At 45.6% G+C, this 11,811-nt stretch overlaps 1 protein-coding gene across 1 annotated transcript in view; it reads right to left on the reverse strand.

Moving 5' to 3' along the window:
• The window catches only part of LOC136716075 (uncharacterized), a 36,150-nt gene extending 25,139 nt beyond the window's left edge, over positions 1 to 11,011 (reverse strand). The window contains exons 1-6 of the mRNA XM_066693561.1: positions 10,795 to 11,011; positions 9,548 to 9,683; positions 9,033 to 9,133; positions 8,699 to 8,847; positions 6,691 to 6,919; positions 6,294 to 6,514 (exon numbers count right to left, since the gene is read on the reverse strand). Coding sequence (XP_066549658.1) covers positions 6,294 to 6,514; positions 6,691 to 6,919; positions 8,699 to 8,847; positions 9,033 to 9,133; positions 9,548 to 9,683; positions 10,795 to 10,996 — 1,038 coding nt within the window. The 5' untranslated portion in view covers positions 10,997 to 11,011. The remainder of the gene's footprint in view (positions 1 to 6,293; positions 6,515 to 6,690; positions 6,920 to 8,698; positions 8,848 to 9,032; positions 9,134 to 9,547; positions 9,684 to 10,794) is intronic.
• Positions 11,012 to 11,811: the final 800 nt, after the last annotated feature.

An 11,811-nucleotide genomic window follows, 5' to 3' on the forward strand; every position in this document is an offset into this window, starting at 1 on the left:
TGTGTGTTTGTGTGTGTGTGTGTTTGTGCGTGTTTGTGTGTGTGTGTGTGTTTATGTGTGTGTGTGTGTTTGTTTGTGTGTTTGTGTGCGTGTGTTTGTGTGTGTGTGTGTGTTTGTGCGTGTTTGTGTGTGTGTGCGTGTGTGTGTGATGGTGGGGGCAGCCGGTCGGGGCCCCACGTCTCCAGCCCTCTACCCGGTCAGCGTCATGTTTCCCTGTGAAAGATGTCGAGGGGCCGCATAATGGCTGAGCCGCGCCGCTTCCATTTACAAATATTTTTTTGTAAATAACATATCATGTTTTAACACAGCGGGTCCCGCAAGGCCCGCCCGGGAGGATTGAAGATGACATGTTTGACTGGTATCAAATGAAAGGCATCTGGAGGGCCGTGTGCCGGGGGTCCTGCCCGGGGGTGCGAATGGATTCCGCTGCAGTGTGTTCCTCCGTGGACCCCTGCGGCCGGCCCGTCCCCCGAGGGCCCGCCTTATGCTACCCCGAGGATCCCCTCCATTACAGCCGTAATGGATCCCGCGCCTCTTCAGTGCCGGCCAGGCCGTCCCGCGGGAGCCCTGCGTGGTGCTGACCTCTGCCTGCCTTTACCCTTGACTTCACTTTCTTAAAATGCACTAAATATCCTTTAATTTGACAGCGGTTGAATTAAACCGGGTTTTAAAGCTGCATCATTTGCCACAGACAATGAAATATTGATAAATGGATTGCAGGGCGCTTAATTGTTACAGGATGGGCATAAAAGTCATGTAACCCCGCTGTATAGGATTCAACGGCAGAATTACACCCTCTTATCAAATCCCACGTCGTTATTTTCCAATGTATTTATTTAATTTGTTGGATTGTGAGCCCCTTATGAAGACGCACAAAGGAAACACACATTTCCTCTTCTTCGCTGTGCCCTCCCGGCTCCTCGTGTCACTGCAGGCCTGGGGAGCTTTGCCAGTACCGAACTCCTGACACCAAAGGCTTAATATAATCTCAAATTGAAATAAAATATTTAATGTACCAAAAATTCCCTAAAGCGTCTGGCTGCTTGCGTCCGCCTACAGCCGAGCGATCTTGCCTGTGGAAACCCCTGGTGACAGAAGATGCTGGGGGATCTGTCGTTGCCGTTGCGTTTGCTTTGCTGAAATTTCACTCCCAGGCATTAACGATGATTTTTCACAGGCGTTTCCGAAGCCAAGCCGAAGAGCCGGGGGTTCATGGCAATCTGGCTGTAATGCAATGATTGAAACGTTCATTATATTAACAAAGGAAATCAAGCAAGTGGTCCCTGTAATTTTGTTTACTTAGTGGCAGGTTATTACGTCTAGCCAATCAATTTGAAAGGACAACAACAACAACAGTGACGGGCAAGGTGACAATACAACCCAATCAGCAATGCTTTATTTTTAATTCTATATAGCGCCTTTTCAAGGTGAGAGAGAAGTGAACGTGGCGTCTGAGCGCTATCTAATTTGGGCTGCTGCCACATTGCCTGGAAAGAGTATCCAGCATATTCACTTCATCAACTAAATCAATTAATTGCCTCACTCTAAAACAAACAAAACAGAAATTCCAACTGCGCGCCTATTAAAGCAGCGAGAGGCTAGATAGCTGCTTTTAGATGCAACATTTACATGCAATTATCTTCTTATATAATTAACTGCATTCAGTTAACAGGCATCTTGCAAACGGCCAGCATTGCTTACCTAAATGAACGTTCGGCAGCGCAGAACACTGAGTGAGTAATTATCGCTCCGCATGCCGATGTTAATGGAAGTGATCTAAAAAATAATCACTGGGGAGGGAAGGGGGGGGGGGCACAACGCAAGTAAAGGGGAGAGCAATTTGTGTGGCGACATGCGCCTGCCAAGTCACATGACTCGGCAGGAAAGACAATCCTAAAAGCCCGACAAGATTTTAATTTGCAGGATTTCTGGGTTAGACAGTCCATCCTGGGTTCTGCCGGCTTGCATTATATTATTCTAAGCAGAATATGAAGACTAATTGCATGATTTGTCGATCACCATGCCTTTGAATAAGTCTGAAATGTATCACAGTGAATAAATGTGATCCCAAGACAACTTTTCATACAAGAACTGATAAAATCACTCAGCTACATTAAACATCTCTGGATCACACATATACCTGCTTTTGATCAATTAAATACACACACACTTGAAAAAAAAAGTACCAAATGCACAAACAAATGTGTCCAAGAGAGGAAAAACACAAAACTGGGTTTACAAATGTCTGAACACACACACACACACACACACACACAGTGGAGCATTAAAAAAGAAAAACAATTATCACATACACACCTGCTTCTGCATCCTCAAATTGCTCAGCTAATCTGTATGAAAATATATTAATTTTGACTATGTAAACACTATGAATCACTGATACACTATTTACACAACGACAGCTGAATTCGCTCATTTCTGCCGTGTATTTTTCAGGCTCGGTCCTAAAGTGACCCCCCACCTCTTATAACTGCAACGGTAGTTAAAAAAATACCCGAGATGGACCATAAATAAGGGAGTATTGATCTGAATAGTCTGTTCAAAACACACAGGTCTGTCAACATCAGTGAGCAGCTCCTACCCAGGCACTGGAAACCTCTGGAAACATCCTGGAGTTTTAATTTAAATCAAACATGGCTGTTCACATACCAAGTAATTTATAGTAGATCAGGTTTAACTGTGATGTATGACAGGGCAACAGTTTCTGTCCGCCACAACAAGCTGAAATACGCCACACAATCCCCAGTGAAATACTCCACCATTATACTTTTAATAAACAATGTTTAGGAAATCTATTCTCCACAACGGGGCTCGGACCAAAAAAAGCACGGGTGCATCTTTCTGTGCTTGAATCTGTTCATGACAGGTTTGTATAGTTGTGTTTGTGGGGCGGTGGGATGCCACACACTCTGGGGAGAGGCTCAGTTTTAACACACCTGCAATCATGTCTGAACACAAGCCTCCCTCTCTCTCTCTCTCTCTCTCTCTCTCTCTCTCTCTATAGAGATATATATACATCCACACACTACTTTATTGTGCCATCTGATACAGAGAGAAACCAAATGAAAAAAGAGAAAGGGATACTTTATGAGTAAACAACTTGTGCACAATTATGCACTGAAAACCTGTTCAGTGCCGCTCAGCGAGAGAAGACCATTAAAATTGCCGGCGCTCGTTTGACCAGAGAAACCTGCCCTGCGTTTCCGGGAGATCCTCTGACAGGGAAGGGCATTTAGCTCCATTCCCAAATAAAATCACCTCTCCTCACAGCAGCCTACGTGATACATGATACCAGCAGAGTCAACAACGCCACGTTGGTAATATTGGTGCTCCAGTATACCCAGGTGTAAAATATAATACAATTGGGCCAGCGGGTTCAAAGACTCGCGTTTGAAAAGCTGCCAAATTCCTATCACAGCGATTGCTGCAGCTTATATTAAAATTACGATACAACTATGCAAGTCAGAAAGAGAATCTGGCCGCTTTGTTCTGCGCTTACCGTCGGAGCGAACCAGCGCTTGCCAATTCTCTGCAGACCTCACTTTCGGGAGAGACACAAAGTATCCTCCCCGAACTTGATCTATTAGCAGACAATAAAAACGCAGTCTGTTCTCTGAAGACTAATTGGCGCTTCTGCTTTTGTGATTATCTCGGTTTGAAAAAAAGACAAAAATAAGTAATTCTTCTGTGGGTTTGTGGTGTTTTGTACCTTGAAGAAAACTCATTCCTTCACCTCTTTTTTCTTCTTCTTCTACAAAAATAATTGGCATTTTTCAGACACGCACAAGTCCTTTAATAACAAGGCCTGTTGGAGAATTCGGATTCGAGGCAGCCAGGAGGACCGCTGTTTTCACAGACGGACCCTTGCAAGTATAATTGATCCTCCCGTTCTTATTGTTCACCTGAGTTGTCTGCAGCTGGCTATGATGAAAGGTCTATAATCTTAAAAAAAACAACACAAAAAACGACATTTCTATTTAGCAGTAAGATCACCCCCAGATGGCAAAGATAAGAGGCTGTTAAAACTTGATTGCAGTGCCATCTACTGGCTGCCCGAAGGAAGACTGGACCCAGAGTCCGAACTTCTCTCAGAAAAGCATGTTCTGGAAAGAAACCCACAGTGGACTTTAAATCATTGACCTCAGCAGAAAAACTTTACTCAGAGTCTTTGCAATTAGTCATGTAATGCATCGGGTAAATTACAGATTTACAAATTACAAGTTACAAAACATCTCAGCATCCCGCACAATGTCCCACTGGGTCTGTAACGTGGCACAAATGTCTGACACAAAAATCATACCCCAATCTCCAGACACCTGGAATCTGGGTTAAACCTGCAGTTGGCCACCTGGTTTGAAATGTTAATTAATAGAGCCATGACTTCCTGTTTTCAGCGAATCTCGAACGAAAAAATGGCCCTGGAGCTCAGAGTGATCAGCAAACTGCAGCCCCCTGGACAGGAGGGTCTGAGACCACAGAGGTACAACACATAGGCCTACAAACTCCCCAGTGATGTGGTGGAAGCGACAATTTGGGGACATTCAAAAACAGACTGGATAGGATCCTTGGATAACTTTTAATGGATACCAAACGAGCACGATGGGGCGAATGGCTTCCTCTCGATTGGACACTTTCCTATGTTCTACTGAATCTCAGCACAACCCCAGTAAGAGACCAGTTCTCGCGTATTCTTACAATCACACATGATCGCAGCGGGTATGAATCGCAGAATCACAAGTCATGGACCAGAGATCAGGGATGGTCGGTGGCCGAGTTGTGTGCGGCAGCCAGCATCGCCGAATATCAGCAGCCTTATCAGTCGCTTTGCTTTCAGGTCAAATTGCTCCCTGGAGGATATCGGGCACTCATTTTATCTGTGGAAAAGAGATTAATGCCGTTGCGTGGTGGAAAGCATCGCAGACTTATTTACTCGGGAGGCTGAGGTGAAAACAATTTGGCGCATCACGGACAGCGGGGAGATCCGGGGCCTCAGAACGTGGGCCGCGGTCCGATGGGGGGAGATGGATATCCCGAATGATGTCAGAGTGCTGGCCTGGCTGGCCGCGGGAATTCAGGACAAGAGGACAAAATGGACCCCTGTGAAAAATATCTTTACACGCCAGCGCTCAAATAAAAATGATACAGAGCAGCGGGGGGGCAATCTTTATTTTTTTGTTTTGCCCCGAAGTGGAGCACACCAAGGTCTTTCATTTGTGCTTTATTATTCTCTCTGTATCTCTGCTCATTTTTCACCAGCATTGCATTAAGTATTGATATTGATTTCTTGTAAATGGTGCTGGAATGGATGGCTCACACTTTTTTGTTATTGTTCTGCAGCACTTGTAGGTAATTTATTACGGCTGCAATGAAGCCTGTCCTGTTGGCCGCGGCTCAGATTGAATGTGCCAGCAGCCTCTGGAACGGGGGGGACTTCTGGACATCCCTCATTTTCATGGGCGGCCATAAAACACAAACACGCATAAGATTTAAAAACATATAACATAAAACATAGACTCAAACCCTGTTCTCCTAACACACGAGCAGCAGTTCTTGGGCACGGCTGTATTTCTGTCCGTGTTTCCGTCTGGAGGACCCTGCGGACGCCGAGATTGGTAGGCAAGTTCGTTTGCCATGCCGCCCTGATTGCCCGAGTTACATCACAGTCTGCCTGGCACAGTGGAGTGAACCTTCGAGCGCATTAGCATGCCAGCGATCGCTTCAGAGCCCACACCTCCACCAACAACAAATTTACATTTTAATTATGTTTCTAGACTTGTTTGTTTGCCGGCTTCTCTGTGCTTTGAAAACACACTCCACCGTTCTGTTTATCCATCCTTATTACTCGTTTCACTGCATTATTAAAAAAATACATATTCTTTTCTTTAATTCTTTGAAATGAAAACTGAATTGGAAGTGTCTTGAGGATGTCTCGAGATTTGAACATGTCAGAATTCTCCACGAGTCAGTTTTTGGAGGGATTTGATTTCAATAAAATAAATATCACGATCTACTTCTTTCTTCGATGGTGCTTATAAAATCATTGTAACGCTCTGGATGAGTTTAATTGCACATATAATATTTGATTACCCGTGCAATTATAGTTTTTCCACAACTCTAACACTCAGCACCAGGACAAAAGCCCCCTGGCATGCTGACAACCTGGCAGAACTGGTTTCAAACACAGGGAACGGGTGGAAACAACACAAAACCCCGACCCCTGGCCCAGAGCCGGTGGGCGTGGCCAGGGGACAAGGGGGTGTCGGTGAGGGCCTCACCTGAGGAGAGTACCCCAGCAGCGCCCAGAGCGACCTGGAGGGCAGCGACGGCAGGCAGGAGAAGAGCAGCTCGTCCGTCTCCTCTCGGCTCAGTGCCAGGTGCTGGCAGCCACGGTAGTCCCCCCTCAACTGCCCCCCGCCGAGCAGGCTGACCGTGTCCCAGGTGCCCGTCCTCTGCAGCGCCTCCTGCACCCCCGCCAGCTGCCGGTACGAGAGGTGGCCTTCAACAGAGCACATTGAACTGTTAATAAGGAAATAAAAGTCTTACCCAGCGGGGACGTCCACACAACGAAGGGACTCTCTGTGGCGACACTTGCCTAAATTGTGTCGTCAACTTTAATCATAATACATGCTCCTACAAACAAAGGACATGCCCCCACTCTGTGGTGACCCTCACCAGAGAGCCAGGACGGCGACACGGCGTCCGAGATCCAGGCCAGGTAGCCCTCTTTGAAAGAGCGAGCGAAGGCATCCAGGTCTCCGTGGGCCACCACCTCCTCCCTCTTCGTCAGCTCCTCGTCCAGGAGGCAGTCCGGGGACAGGAAGAGCAGCCTGGGCAGGAAGAGGGCCTGGCGAATCGACACCCCGCTGCGCACGACGTGGCTCCACAGGTTGGCCGTCTTGCTCTGGGGTGAGGAGAGTGGCACTGAGAACGGGGCCCCTCACCGTCACAGACGACTCGGGGCCACAGAGAGGGGCACCAACACTACACCTACACAATACAACTCAAGGCACTATATTTAACACATTACACAAGTGCAGTCATATTGTTACAAGAGAAGCCCTGATAAAGCAAGTGTATATGACCTTAAAGTGCAATGTGGACCCATAGAAGCACAGTAGGGGAAAAACGACATTAAAAAGCAGTACACATATATAGAATAACTAACATATATAGTAGCACTAAACATATATATTTAAAAATGTAAAAACAGCCCAATGACAGTTCAGGAGCTCAAAGTCACGATATTGGCCCCTTTCACTGCAGATTAAATCCTTAACAGCCTTGTACAACAACCCAGGTGCCTTATAGAAAAATAAATACATAAAATAATAAGACAAAATATAAAAAATAGACACTTCTAGTGTGCATTATTTCCCAGAAACACACCCACCTTCCTCTTCAGTGAAGCCGCATCTCTGAACGAAAAGCTCCTGCAGTTACCATCTTCATTAGGGTTATTATTATTAATATTTGTATCATTAACAGGCAGGACTCGGGCAGCGCTTAATCAGCCTCTTGTTAAGGCCACCATGGGACTCGAATCGTGGCCGCGGAGGAGGAAGACGTAAACCTGGACTAATTACAGCCCCGGCCTCCCCCCCTGGGTGACGACCGAACGGCCAGACAGACTCCGGAGAGCCGAGTCCATTACTTATGTCAGACCCGGGACTGAGATGTTCCCTGCGGCCACCGCCCGCTCAACCTCCGCCAGAATTGAGCTTCTGTTCGGAAACAATTAATCCCCTGCAGCCCCGCGGTCCGCAGCCCCGGCAGCTGTGTTTGGGCACTTGTTTTTCCTCCAGTGAACATAATTACGGCCATTGAAATGAAGAGGCCCGGCTTCGAGAGTTTAATAAAGTATAAGTATTTGCTATCTCTGTATAGATCATGTTCCTCTGACTCAGAAAAATAGCACTCGTAGCATAATTTAGATCAATCAAAAATATAGGAGGACTCTGAAACGACTGCCTTCGTTGTGCTTGCCGAGTAAAGTCCCCAATATCGGTGCACAAATTAATCTATTTCGCATCCATTAGGGCCCGGTACAGTAGAGCCCAGAGGAAAGGAAAAAAACGGGACTTGATTTAATTTTTCCAAATGGGAGACTGAATCTCTTACTTTTATGGAGCACTTACTTTGAATATTTCTGTTAACCACCACTACAGTGTAAAGGGGTACTCAACTTTGTGTGCATGATTATGGTTAGCGAGTTGAAGACATTTATTCTGGAAAGGTTTTTGGAGGAGACATGCTTGTTTCCAAAGAGGCTGTGTACACTGAATGGCCCGGGGGGGGAGGGGGAGGCGCAGCACAGTACATCGCAGGAGGGGTCGGGGTGCAGGCGGCGGCTGAACTGTGCTTTTGCCATGGCATGCGTTCAAGACGGGTTGACCAGGACAAACCCTTCGTCTCCAAGACTTCTAAAGCCGCCATCTTTAAAATCAGCCAAAGCGGGAATAACTGGAGCACAGGTGGGGGGACGTGCGGCCGATTCAAATATCAGAGTTATCGTCCCGAAACAAATCGATAAAAGAGATTGGTCCTGTACGTCTCAACATTTATTTTAGGGGCAAGTGTCTCATGCAGGACACGTCCAATGAAAACAAAAGAACACCGTCACAGGCTGGGTTCCTGTCGGTACCCCACGTCCCACCGGCCGGTCTGATTTGCCGAACGTTACCTTGATGGCCCGGATGGGGTCAGGCACCTGGTTGATGGAGGTGTTGGTGAAATGTTTTTTCTGTTCTCTGTACTGTAACTGCCAGCTGTCCACCTGCGCCGACACAGATCCCCTCCAGGTTTTCACATCGATGCAGAACACGCCGTGCCCTGAGGGAGGTTTAAAATACATAATTCAATAAAAAAAAACTAACAAGTATATTATATAAACTTACAGAAAAACCCTAAGTAAAACTCATGTTTATGTATTCATTCAGCCAAATGGTTTCTATCGGATTTGGTTGCTGGTTGCACAAAGGGTTAAATAATAAAGACGCAGTGTAAAGATAACGCACCCGAGAGGATGACCAGGTCGATTTCTTCCTTGGCCGTTTGAAACTGGTTGGGGACTCGCAGGTTACAGAATATGGCTTCCTTTCGCAGACCTCCACTTCTCCTTCAAATTTAAAACGGAAACAAAAGAACAGCTTCACTTCCGTTAGAAAAAAGAACGAAAACAATCAACAACAAAAAGGTCAGAATAGTCTTGTCCTCTGGCCTGGCCGTAGTCAGCAATCTAAATCGGGCTAAGATCAAGGCATTGAAGACAGAAAACAGGAGACACTTCTTCACACAGAGAGGCGTCACAATCTGAACAAACTCCCCAGCGATGTGGCTGAAGAGACAATTTGGGAACATTCACAAACAGACTGGATAGGATCCTTGATCACTTAGTTATTAATGGACACCAAACGAGCACGATGGGGCGAATGGGCTCCTCTCGATTGGACACTGTCTTATGTTTCTTATTTTGCCAACACAACTGTTAAAAATGTCACACAAGACAACACGCGTGGCCAAGCGAGGTTACCTCAGTTTTAATAAGCAGTCCTCGAAGCCCTGTGTCGGCTGCATGCTCTCCTGCGGTCGGGGGAAGTCAGCCGGCCCGGACGCAAACTCAAACTGGAGCAGGCGGCTCGCCAGCTGCAGCATGGCAGACGCTAGATCTGCGCAGGGACACAACCAGCAATAAGGCAGTTTCAGACACTAGTTTTAAAACATTCCTGTGGAGAGATTGGGAGATTTAAGGTCGAAACCAAATCCAACGTTTGCCCTTGGAAATGACTCGTACCCAATAGCTGTTAATTGTGTCATCCGAGGCCACTTTTGTACTACTAGAAGTAAAATAAAAAAGATAAAATATAAACGAGTAGTACAAGAACATTTGTAATTTGATATTCATTGGTAGGTTAATGTTTTGATTTAGTATAAACTTGCGTCTAAACAAACAGAGAGAAATTTAGATTAAAGTAAACAGGGTACATGTCAAAATAGAGTGAAAGTGTGTGTAAAAGGTCAGGTGAGCTAATAGGTATCATCAGAACAAAGACTGACTGAACAACTGGCTTTCCATATTGGTGAAAGGGACTGAATGGGGTGAAAAACAATCACTACAGCATTGTGAACCCACCATGGTGGAGTGGGGTATTAGGAGGAGGGCAATTTTGTAAAGGCTGTCTATTTTCAGAGAGCAAGAAACTAAGTGTGGCCCCATGAATTGTCAATCTGCACTTAGATTACACTCCCAAAAGGTCAAATTCAACACACGCCTCCTTTAATGACTCAAAATGACTTATTTCCTGGAAAGCATTCCACACAAACAGTCTGAGAAGTTAAACAGGAGGGAGAGAGATCCGGATGTCTTGACACATAGTCTGGTACAGATGCACTCAGAGGAGGTGCACACACATCATTGCTCACAGGCTTATTCTGGAGTCTATTTTTATTATAGGGTTTTACTAGAGGTCACAAGCTCGCGGGCCAGGCATGACAATGACATCATCACACACTTGCGTCATAACTATGTATCACCCGCCCGGTTACACTAACGCATTAAAGGCTACAAAGTAAAATAACTGAACAACATTCACCACACTCTCTCCTCTGCAGTCTATATCAGTATATACATGAGCCCATTATATACAGGAGAGAGAGAAAGCAGCTGAAGCACAGAGGCCGGCTGTACTCGAAGAAAACAGTTTCAACTGAGTTTGACTGAAAGGACACAACTCTGAGACAGAGACAGACAGACACAAACACCCTCACAATCGCACTGACCTCTCTCGCAGGCACACGGGAAACCAGAAGGCAGCTTTGCATGGGCAGCCTGTGCTTTAAACGATGCGACGCCTGCCCAGCCGGTAACTTTAGCCGGGAATGCGATTTCACAACCTCTGCGTCTCCTCCCGCCGCCATGTGAGCCCGTCCGCGGGATGTAAACAACGCGCCATGTGCAGCGTCCCCGCAGCGGTGACGTCATGACGTCCGAGACCCCCGGGATTGATCCTCAACGTCATGCGTCGCAAACACGTCATCAGACGCGCTATAGCGTGGTGCAGTGATCATCGGTTTGACCTGATTGTTATTCTGCAAAGAGATGCTGATTAATTAAAAAAAAAAAAATCTATCCAAACTGTCTTCTTTTAGTGTTTGTGATGTTTGCTTAACTTTTATTGTTATTCACTATTTTGGACAGTGTGTGCCAGAACATAGTGCCCCCGTCTAGCAAAAGACTAAGCTTTCAGTCTAATCTAAGACATTACCTGGTGTAAGAATGATCAATTTGTGTTCAGGTTTTCTTGTTGGCTTCAGATTTAAATTCACAATAGTGTTTATACATAATGCTTTTATTTACAGCCTACAAACACTAATAACAAACACTCATTTTCTAACATTATTATTATTGCACGGGAACATATGCTTTAAAGTGAGCCATGGACACTTTGGTCACATGCAGCAACGTTTTCTTTACCTGGTGCATTACAACCAGATAGTAAAATAAAACCTACAGGATCTGTTGCTGATTTTTCCTGGTACTGAAACTTGTCAAGCAGCGAGGGTGTAAATATACTGGAAAGCAATGGCATTTCATTCCCCCTTAAGTCGTTTTATACTTATTGCAAAACAGTAACAATTTCAAAGCCTTTGAATTTCTTTAAGAACCTGCAAAAAGCATCAAATATGTATGAGCTGTTCAGTAAACAATACCCAGTGGTCTTATTCCTTTTAAATAAAAGCATTTCCATGTAATGCAAGGAGCTTTAATATTGCCTTAAATATTAAAAGAGAGAACTG

The sequence above is a fragment of the Amia ocellicauda genome, chromosome 20 (assembly GCF_036373705.1).
Source record: "Amia ocellicauda isolate fAmiCal2 chromosome 20, fAmiCal2.hap1, whole genome shotgun sequence".
Taxonomy (NCBI): domain Eukaryota; kingdom Metazoa; phylum Chordata; class Actinopteri; order Amiiformes; family Amiidae; genus Amia; species Amia ocellicauda.